This window comes from Adiantum capillus-veneris, chromosome 10 (genome assembly GCF_014529385.1).
Source record: "Adiantum capillus-veneris isolate H3 chromosome 10, ASM1452938v2, whole genome shotgun sequence".
Lineage (NCBI taxonomy): Eukaryota > Viridiplantae > Streptophyta > Polypodiopsida > Polypodiales > Pteridaceae > Adiantum > Adiantum capillus-veneris.
This window is the reverse complement of record NC_140940.1, coordinates 114636862-114648237: the sequence shown is the minus strand read 5'-3', so window position 1 is coordinate 114648237 and position 11376 is coordinate 114636862. Positions and strand designations below refer to the sequence as shown.

General features: G+C 43.1%; 1 protein-coding gene across 1 annotated transcript; it reads right to left on the bottom strand.

Annotated features, from left to right (window-relative positions):
• Positions 1–7776: 7776 nt before the first annotated feature.
• LOC147449486 (UDP-glycosyltransferase 85A5-like) lies at positions 7777–9934 on the bottom strand. Its single transcript, XM_086521932.1, has one exon. The coding sequence runs from the start codon at positions 9897–9899 to the stop codon at positions 7953–7955; it is 1947 nt and encodes a 648-aa protein (XP_086378058.1). The 5' UTR covers positions 9900–9934; the 3' UTR covers positions 7777–7952.
• Positions 9935–11376: the final 1442 nt, after the last annotated feature.

The window sequence follows — 11376 nt, the reverse complement described above, 5'->3', positions numbered from 1 at the left end:
GCGTCCTAGTTCGCATCCCATAACTAGATGGTGTCCCTTGACTTTTTTGGATGTGGTCTTGTTGTTTCTTTTTTCTTGCTTATGATTGCCCCAGCCCCAAATGAGCAACACGAGATCCTTGAGTGGTGTTTAGTGGTCGCCTCTCTCGTTGCCCGCCCGAGACTGCCTCAACACATCATCAACAAAGCCATCAAATTACCAAAGCTAACTTCTCAACTCTTACTTCCATAATTCAATCATTTAGCCTAAGTTAAAATTTGCACTTACAGAACGTCCTATGCTTGGAATTGTCACGTTCAAAGGATATCCAAAGGACAATCTTGCATACATTTAAGGATATTTGTTATTATGTGACACCTAACACATATCTCACATCATGTCTGCATCCGTAGGCAAAGATTATACCTCACATAAAATAGATGACTCACAAATACGAATTAAATCGGTGTAGTATGGAAAAATTCTTTTATATTCCTCAAGACCTACTATCCAATTTACCTTTCAAGGTTGATAGAAGAGCATTTTACACTTATGTGCGTGTGTGTGCGAGTGCGCTCACACCCCACATACACACACACAAGAAGAGAATTGGCCATAGGAACAATCTTGCACACACACACACACACACACACACACACACAGAGATAGAGAGAGGTTTTACTTAATTTGGTGCATTTATCATGCGTGAAAACGGGCTAGAGCTCAACACTTGCCAATATTCTGCTTGCAAGTCTTGTCCTTGCCAAGCTTGAGCGAAATTACTAGACAAAGGGTCTTAAAGAAAGTGGGATGCAATTGATGTGGCACACTTGACACACAAATGAGTCAATAGATAAATAGTGAAGCATGTTTGAGAGAGAGAGAGCGCGCTATGCACAAATGACGCTTGCATGTAGTCAATGCTCTAAGATATTTGGTTCTTATCTTTTAATTTGGGGAGGGGAGGGGGGATAAGTGGTATGAAGAAACAATTGATGGAGGCTAGAATCCTTCTATCATGTTGAGGCCAAAGATAGATAGCGGGATGCACCAAAAGAAGGTCAGTGCAACATCTTAGCAAAAAGTGCAAGGCGAAGATATATGCATAGGATGAAGCGGTGTCGTGCAGCTCCGCTTTCATGATGGGAAAAAGAGCAAAGGAAAGGAGAAAAAGTTTATTTGAAGCTTACACATTTATTGAGCAGTGACCAGGGCTCGAGAACAAGCAAAGAGATCCACGAAGTGTGTGTTTTATGTGGTTATGAAGGCCTAAGCGTAGAGATTTCATGCTTAAAGAAAAGGTTGTTATATGTGAAAAGGCTCTTAGGACATGCAAGGCAACTTGTGTAGAGGAAGACATGTGGTCAGTGGTAAAAAGGAAAGTGTGTGAGAGACTTCACACCTCTACATGAGGGAGGCCAAAAAAGTCTGTCTGAAATTTTTTGTAAAACAGGTTTCTGGTAAAAATGTGCCGCGAGGAGACAAGGGAAACGGACGGTGTTTTGAGCATTTTTGCGTCTCACGCATACAGGCTAATTCTGTACCGATTAGGAGATATTCACGTTTTTCTTCTCTGCTGTATCAGGAGGGGAAGACAAGCTTCCATAGCCCACTCTAATCCTACTCACTCTCTCTCTCTCTCTCTCTCTCTCTCTCTCTCTCTCTCTCTCTCTCTCTCTCTCTCTCTCTCGCTCCTTTGAAGCAGCAGGGAAAGAACGAAGGAGAGGAATATTATCAAGGCGAGCTTGGCAGGTCAATTAAGGTAAAGGGGAAAGCATAACAACATCATCATCATGGACCTCACCATTATCATCATCGAGATAGAAGAAGTTTTATTTTCTCTATTATTATATGTATTAAGGCGTATTAAACCGATGTATGGAGCTTAAACTCCTCAATTAACATTCAATTTAATCAACGATACTGTTAATTTTTCGCTTTGGGTAATCAAGCTTCAGAATCTTGTTCAAGCTGTTAGTTTTAAGCTTTGTATACATTGATTGTGTCTGCTGCAACTCTTTTTCTCACACCTCTCACAACCAGAGGCCCTGCGCCTTCTTGGCTTACCTTCGAACACAAATCCCCCGACATTCTTGGTGAACCCGACGCGAAACGAGCCGGGGTGGGAGGTAAAGATGGAGATGCCAGAAGAGTTGATGCAATTTATTGAAGATTTCAATTTTAATAGATTTGATAAAAATCTAACAGTTGCAGATCTGCCAAAAATGTTGGGCTTAGTTTAGGGATGTTTGCAAGAAGTAAAAGCTATGAAGATGAAAAAGCAGATTGATGATGCAGTGGAGATGGCACTTGATGCCGTACATGAACACTGTGGTATTTTTCAAGGACATGATCCAGATGGACTCTTTGCATGCTATAGAGCGGAGATGAAGAGCCGAGGAATTCCAGAAGATCGGATGATTTCGAGTTTTGAAGAAGTGATAACCTTCGAATTTAAAGATAAGGTTCGAGAACTGGCAGAAACATTAGGAAAGAAATAGACTCATTTTCGGGCCTTTTAGCTCTAGTGAGAGAATGCTCCTTAGCCAATAGGAAGAAGGCTAACGCTACGTTGAAAAAATATTTTTTCTCATTTTGAAAATGTCCATGAAAACCATTTTGGTGAAATTGTCATTATCATCAAAAAAGTAAAGCGCTTGATAATGACATCTTGCACAAGCGCCGAACGCCTTTTTATGACCCGCTGTTGCTATCCTATAAAGTGAAGTACTTGTACTTGTGCATCTCGCACAAGTATCAATCACCTTTTTATGAAGTACTCGCAATTTAAATTCAAACAGATCGTACTTGATAGTGATTGATATGTACTATTTAAAACTATGAAGGAGTCAGAATTAAGCGAATAGAGGCCCTTGAGGGGTCTTTGGGACCTCTATTCGCTTGGTTCTGACCTGAGGAGGCCCTAGGATTAATATATAGCATTTTTTAAGCGCATAGATGCATTCGAAACGTCCAAAAACCTTAGGATAGCTCTTTAAAACGTTAAAATCTAACGTCTCTAACTCAAGATATAGCATTTTTTTAAGCCCACGGATGCATCCGGAACGTCCAAAAACCTTAGGATAGCTCTTTAAAACGCTAAAATCTGACGTCTCTAGCTCAAGATATAGCATTTTTAAGCATCCGGAACGCTGAAATCTGACGTCTCTAGCTCAAGATATAGCATTTTTAAGCATCCGGAACGTCCAACGTTCCGGATGCTTAAAAATGCTCAAGATGGATGCTTAAAAATGCTATATCTTGAGCTTGGACCGTTCCGGATGCTTAAAAATGCTCAAGATGGATGCTTAAAAATGCTATATCTTGAGCTTGGACCGTTCCGGATGCTTAAAAATGCTCAAGATGGATGCTTAAAAATGCTATATCTTGAGCTTGGATGCTTAAAAATGCTATATCTTGAGCTTGGACGTTCCGGATGCTTAAAAATGCTATATCTTGAGCTAGAGACGTCAGATTTCAGCGTTTTAAAGAGCTATCTTAAGGTTTTTGGACGTTCCGGATGCATCCGTGGTATTATTTTTGTATTTTGAAAACAACTCTTATGTGTTTTCTCTCATCGCACATCACATCACTCATTAAGATTCACAGACATGGATTTTTGTATACACTTAAGTTGGACTTTCGAAAAGCATTTTGTACGAGCATGCATTTAAGTGATTGAGCAAACTTTTACGTATGTACTATGAGAAATAGAGTTCCAAGAAAAAACTTTTGCATTTTTCATAATTACCTCTCTCTATGCTGAGTTGGCGTTTCTTACAGGGCCCAAAATTGAGTCCAAGTTTCTCCTAATGCATATCCCACACAGTGGGACTATTTTGCAAATGGGTTTGTTCATGAAAGCTCAAGGATTATCGAGTTGGCAATGAAGGAGATTACAGAACGAAGCCAGACTGTTTTCTATAAAGAAGAAGGGGATCAGATGCAGTGTCTTAATTATGATCAATTTTGGGAACATATTTCTGCAAGGAGTAAAGCCAAGGCAAATAAAGCTTTGGAAGTAGCAGATTCAACTTCAGAGAACCACATTTTGAGCAACCTAGCAAAGGTAAACAATGAATTTAATGCTGAAACAGAAATATATGATTTTTTTTCAAAGATTGCTCGCATGGAAGTTACCTCCGATAATGGTTCTAGTGAAGAGCTAGAATGTACAACAATTGTTTTTCAAGCTACTGACCTTGGCGTGGAATGTTCTCAAAAAATCTATCAAGAAGATGAGCCACTACAGGCTACTAATGGGTCTATCGGCACTATAGCTGAGCAGGACAACAGGTTTATTGCAGATGGTTGCATCAATAAAGCTATTATATACACAATACCTGAAAAAGTACAAGAGGTTGATGAGCCGTCACAAGATATGCTTAAGGGTATGCCTTCAGAGGGGGTGCCAGATGAACCTTCACAGTGTTATGGTGGATTGCTAAGTAGCATGGATGCAGATGAGGAAGCAGAGGACGATATTGATGAGTTTGAAGATTGCCTAGCTCATCCTGATTGTGAACATGATATCGACAAAGATTCTACATCTATACTTATACATGGGCTGCATGAGGAGATAAATCCTACAATTTTGATGAATGTTGATATTTTGCAGAGTGATTTTTCCGAGGATGCTATGGATGAAGATGTACAGGCTAAATCCATTTTCATGATCAAGCTAAAATCCACAAGTAAAAGTTCCTATGATGATACAGGTCTAGAGAGTCCCAAGGTTTTTCATAATGGCTATGAATCTAGAGGGGGTGATGATGCTAAATCATCCTTGATCCTTCAAAAAGTTCACAGGGTTTTTCATTTCCTTGGACAATATGCCAATTATGGTAGGATTTGGATGCCATTTTATTTAATGATGCTTATGTCAATGATGGTTTGACTGCCAATAAAAGGGAGTCGGAATTCTTTCACGCTTTCTGGTAACGAGCTTAAGTTGCCAAATTTCATGGAATGTGGGTGATGCACTATGCTTTAGGTGATGCTCTAGTATATTGTGGGGCCCATCAATGCTATGTCCTCTTAATGGTATTTGATCCAGGAGATTCTAAGGATCTTCAAAAGCAGGTTCAATACAGATGGTTACTTGTGGATATATAGTTTGGTTGCATGCTATTTGATCCAAGAATAGTACACCCACACCAGAAATGTTTGATGCTAATTGATACAAGAAATGTATGCTCGTGTGGATATTATGCTGCTCCACTATTGGGGCTATTTCTTATTATCCCATTTGATCGTAGGGGCTACTAAAGTGCAACTTGCAGATTCAAGGATATCATTTATTTTCTTGTAGCAGGTTACTTGGCACTAGGTTTTGTCTTTGGATTTATGCTATGAAGAAAAGAGTTTTGGATTTTGTGTTCAGTAATCTTACATGGCTAGCTTCCAGCTGACATCTTTGGACAATTGATAAAGTATCTTCACATCTTTTGAGTTGGTTCTACTACCAGAACTTGAAGTAAAGGACTTGACGGCCATTCCCTGTACAGACATAGTAAGGCATACTTGAGCTTGACAGGGTTCCCTAAAGCGAGCTTGATGGTCAAGCCGTGTGCATCATTAACTGGAGCACTTGAGTCTGGCGGGGTTCACTAAACAGATTCTTCATAATTGAGTGCTTTGCAGACACGACAGATACGGATCAAAGATTTGCGATGGACAGCTACCAAATAATTGAGCTAGACCATTGATGATATGGTTCAAGACCTATTTTGTTTTACATGTACTTACCAGTTATGTGATCATGATGGCAAGCAGCTTAAGGTGATTATAGCAGATATAGATTAAAGACCGGTTGGCACAAACTGGAGACTGTGCAGGTTTAGAGGAGGTGGATATCGTGCGGCTCTGCTTTCCATGATGGGAAAAAGAGCAAAGAGAAGGCTAAAAGTCTATTTGAAGCTTGCATATTTATTGAGAAATCACCAGGACTCGAGAACAAGCAAAGAGATCCAGGAAGTGTATGTTTTATGTGGTTATGAAGGCCTAAGCGTAGAGATTTCATGCTTAAAGAAAAGGTTTTTACATGTGAAAAGGCTCTTAGGACATGCAAGGTAACTTGGGTAGAGGAAGACATGTGGTCAGTGGTAAAAGTGTGTGAGAGACTTCACACCTCTGCATGAGGGAGGCCAAAAAAGTCTTAGTCTATAAATTTGTGTAAAACAGGTTTCTGGTAAAAATGGGTCACGAAAGGACAAGGGAAACGGCGTTTTGAGCATTTTTGTGTCTCACGTAAAGAGGCTAATTCCACACCGATCAAGAGATATTGAAGTTTTCGTTCTCTACTGTATCAGAAGAAAAAGCCAAGCTTTTATAGCCCACTCTAATCCAAACTTCCATAGCCAATCTAATCAAAGCCACCATAGCCCACTCTAATCCTACCATCTCTCTCTCTCTCTCTCTCTCTCTCTCTCTCTCTCAACCTTGAAGTAGCAGGGAAAGAATGAAGGAGAGGAATATTATCAAGGCAAGCTCGACAGGTCAATTAAGGTAAAGGAGAAAGCATAACAACACCACCATCATGGACCTCAACATTATCATCATCAAGATAGCAAAAGTTTTATTTTCTCTATTATCATGTGTTTTAAGGCATATTAAACTGATGTATGGAGCTTAAACTTCTCAATTAACATTTAATTTAATCAACGGTACTATTAATTGTACGCTTTGGATAATCAAGCTTCGGAATCTTGTTCAAGCTGTCAGTTTTAAGCTTTGTATATATCGATTGTGTCTGTTGCAACTCTCTTTCTCACACCTCTCACAGCCAGAAGCCCCGCGCCTTTCTGACTCACCTTCGAACACAAATCCCCCGACAACAAGTACCCAAAGTTCATCTCTCTCTCTCTCTCTCTCTCTCTCTCTCTCTCTCTCTCTCTCTACTTGCCTTGAATGTTGGGTGGCCCCTTATGTAAATTTATCAAAGGATAGGTCCCTTGTGTAAAATTATCTCTTGGTGGCATTTATTGGATTAAATTGTGTACCAAACCTCTCCCTTGGTATATTCTTGCCAACTCTTTTAGCTATGCACACAAACCAAAAGTTTTTTTAATACTTTTGAGAGTCGATTATGGTGCAAGTGTTGTGTGCGTGCGCGCGACGCACCTCCTATGAAAGCTTGGTGCTCGTCTTGAGTTCTTTTTCAATTGCATACTGATATTTCAACAAGACTAACAAATGAGAACTCAAGTTTTAAGGACCCCTCTTAAAGGTGACTTGGACTCACATTAAGCCTTAACCCTTTTATACCACTAAAATTATCAGTCCATAAGGGGACTTAGCTCTTAGCTTTGGTAAATTCTCTTTCTTGGTACCGTAGGCCACACCGCTGATGGAGGCAACGGGAGTCCCACTCGTGAAAATTAAATACCAATACTTGTTACTTTTATCATTGCACACCATGTCTACTTTTCTCTTGAACATGCATTTAGCTTGGCCAACATATCACAACCTTTATCTCAACCATAGCTGTTGTCACACTAAGCATTTAAAACTCCTATTGTCTACTTTGCAATCGCTTGCTCGAACTTAGTAAGGCCGCGTTCAGACGAGGCGACGGCAGAAAGAGGGGCACCCCCGTTGGTGGCTTGAGATTGGGCAACAAAATGAAAGCAATTCTCCGGACCCACCCAAAATTGGGCGACCCCCTCCGAGGAGAAGTAAAGTATCGCTCACTTTTCAACGTAAAATGCGGGTTGCAAGGCTTGAGCACAGACGCGCACATGACGAGTGACAAGCCTTACCGCTACGCTTCTCCTATTAGTAAACAAAATTTTGCGCTTTTTCCAAATATTTTATTGCCTCCATTCTGTGTGAACAAGAAAGACAAAGGAAGAAAAAAAAGGCCAGAATTGCCATCCAAGGCATTGTGTGTCTTGACAATTATCTAATTCTTTGTCTTTGAAGTCAGATAAAATGAGAGCAATTAAAATTGAGAACCTGGGTAGATCATTTCTTCATAGAGGCATATGTAGTGAAGCAAGAAGACCCCCAAAAGCTTTCACATTCTCTTGAGAAGGACCACCATCTTTCACTGCATTTCTAGCCCGGACTTTCCACTCGAGAACCTGCCTTTTCATATGATACCCCCGCTCCATCTCAAGCCCCTCCCTGATTACCCTCTCCACTTCCTTTTTGCCCACAAGGCCCCCTTCTGCCTTGCAAAATTCCATGGCCACTTTGAGCTCATCCACCAAGAACCTGCAATTCATCTTCTGCTCTGCAAATAAGGGCCAGCCCAACACGGGGACGCCAGCACTTATGGCTTCTAGAGTGGAATTCCAGCCACAATGGGAGAGAAATAGAGCCACAGAAGGGTGTAAAAGCACATCAAGCTGAGGCGCCCAAGACACCACTAGACCCTTCCCAAGGTTTGTGCTCATGTAGGAGCTTGTTTGCAAATTGTCAGGATTGGGTGCTCTCTCATCCGTCATCAACGGTACATCGACGACTGCTATTTCACTATCCTGCATTCCGACATTGAAGTCTGAAGGCAGAAAACATGCACTCTCACCTCTCACCACCCACAGAAAGGGCTTCCCACTAGCTTCCAAGCCCCATGCCAATTCATGAATCTGCTCCTTGGATAGCTCCGCCATGCTCCCGAACGATACATACACAACTGAGGAAGGCTCTTGCTTCTTCAGCCATTGCAAGCAAATGTCGTCCTCGGCTCCGCCTGCCCTGGATACAGGAGCTCTTGGGATCCTGCTTTCATCAAACATACTCGACGGAAGCAGTGGACCGACAGGAATTACTCTGGGTAAATCATGCTTATGCAGAAGATTATCCCACATACATGGATAGTCATTAAGTAAAGATCGAGCCACATCCACTGCCAAGCCTTGGAGCACTGGAAATGTGTTGAGAAGGACAGCAGCCGCATCAGGGATGCGCTTGCTATGACGTATAAAATAGTTGAACATGAAAGCAGAGGGTGGAAGAAGGAGATGGGAGGGGACATCTGCAAGACAAAGAGTGTGTGTGAGGCCTGGGAGGTTAAGAGGCTCCTTGTTAGCCACATCCAAAGCTTTGTCGCAAGGCAAGCGCCCCTGGCCAATCATCTTGGGCAATGAGAGCATGAGTACCAGCGTAGCAGGGGATGGTGTGTAGAGAATGAACCTGGGCAGATCGAGCTTGTCAGCTATGTCCTGCACCCAGCCAAGAAATATATCTGATACTATGCAAACAGGTGGGGGCCAGGTGGCCGTGTCTTCGTCGCAATACTCGTGTGATTCTCTGTGTATGCAGGCATTTGCAAGGTTGCCATGACCATGGCTACAAGTAGGTGTTCTTTGAAGGTCTTCAAGATCTGACCTTCCGCGTACATCTGCAGAACCACCATGGCCTGTGCCATTGTTACCCTCCTCTTCCTCCTCCTGCTCCTCTCTCCACTTGAGCTCAACGCAGCTCCTCTTTTTCGGTGCAAGCAGGTTGAGCAGAAGGCTTTCGAGCAAGCCACCCATTTTCTCGACCTTTTCGAAGAAATCATGACCAAGGCCGTGCTCCCCATCATCTGCAAGGGGTTGCAAACGGATGCGTGGGCCAAGGTGTAAGTCATGAGCGGCCCTGAGCTTGGCAATGTTGTGCGATGTGTTGATGAAGGTGACTCTGCAGAGGGAAAGGGAAGAGGCTAAAAGCTGCGCGAATTGAAGGGCCGGGTTGATATGGCCCTGCGCTGGGAAGGGAAACAACACCACATGAGGAAGATGATCATCTGTCATCATACCTGCGCAGCGTAGCAGTGTGAGACTCGAATGCGCGCTCTCCTGTGTGAGAGAGTGTGAGACATGAACATGCCAAATGACAGGAGGCTTTTCTAAGCACGTGGTTTGACCGGGAAAACAGCCCTTGACAGGAAAAACAGGTGTCAATTTTAGGCCTTGTTTGCAACCATGTGTCATAGTGGAGGTGAATCCCTCAGGTGATTATAGATGTGAAGCAATGATGTAGTACATTTTTCCTAATAAAACTTGTGCATTTCATATTCCCTACTCTCTCTTCTTCATTTGTTGGGTCTACTGGGTCTACACCCCAATTAACCCGAATCTCGGCATCTCGGCAGATCCGCGGTGCCCTCGCCAAGCAAAAGAAAATACTTCGATTTCTCCTCTTCTTCATTTGTTGGGTCTACTGGGTCTACACCCCAATTAACCCGAATCTCGGCATCTCGGCAGATCCGCAGTGCCCTCGCCAAGCAAAAGAAAATACTTCGATTTCTCCTCTGCGTTCTTGCGTGTGCTCCACAGCTCCATACCGACTGAGGACGGAGCCCCCCTCCAACCCCCCGCCTTCTTCTGAACACCATGTGCTCCAGCTCCGCGCATCCGTTTCAATCGCGTCCAGCCCAGAGCAAGGCCACTTCCTGCACAACAGCTTGGCCTTTTCACCATCGTAATGGAGCACATAGACCTCCGTCCCCTGCCGAACCTGCACACTCCACCCCTCTCCGCGGAGACGATAGACGACCAATGCAAAAAATCCCTCTTGTCTCGCCCTCGCTGTCAACATGGAAAAGACCACAGCTCTCCTCGTGGGATATTTCCCGCAACGTTAAAATTCTTCTTTTCTCTCTCTCTCTCTCTCCGCCACGTGCCGCCCCCGACTCTCTTTTCCCTAAAGCCTGAAGAGCATCTCCTCATATTCCCCTTAATTCACCCCAAACCAGAATTGGGCACGCCTACTCTCTCTTCTTTTAACAAATTCTATTAGTTAAAAGATTCTTTCGTCCTCACTCGTGGCCTCGCCCCCTCCTATCAACCTTGAAGCCTCTCCACACCGTCTTGCTTCTCACATCGCTCACGCACCCTTGTTGCTAGCCATGTTGCCTTCCTCTTATTAGCCTTGCGACTCCCTTCACCTATTGCAAAGCAATCTCCTTATAAATTTCGAGGCATCGTCCTCTGTCGGAAACAACATTTCAAAAACAACTCTTGATGCCATTTTTATACATACACAAAAATCATAAGACTGAAGCCCAACCTGGCTTAAGAGAGAGAGAGAGAAACTGGTATGGTGAGCCCGCAACTTGACGGGTTGAGCCGCATAGATGCCTGCCTTGCACGCCCGCGTGCATGTGTGCGCGCGCGCACACACACGCAGAGAGCCCTGCCTCTCGTCCCTACTGCAATTTGAGACAGAGGGAGAGAAGAGAGCACGCCTTGCCTCCCGTTGTGAACTCATATGCAAAGAGGTCCCGAATCTCTCAAGATAGATTCGCCTCCTTATTTCCTTTTCAAAATGTGTAAGACTTTACTCTAGATATTTTTGGACATGATTTTGGTTGCATCAACTCAATGATGTGTAAAGCTTTGAAAAGCCACCAAATGTGCTTTCATGTGGGACAACTCAACTATTCTTTCTAGCTCTGCAAAAGAGCTT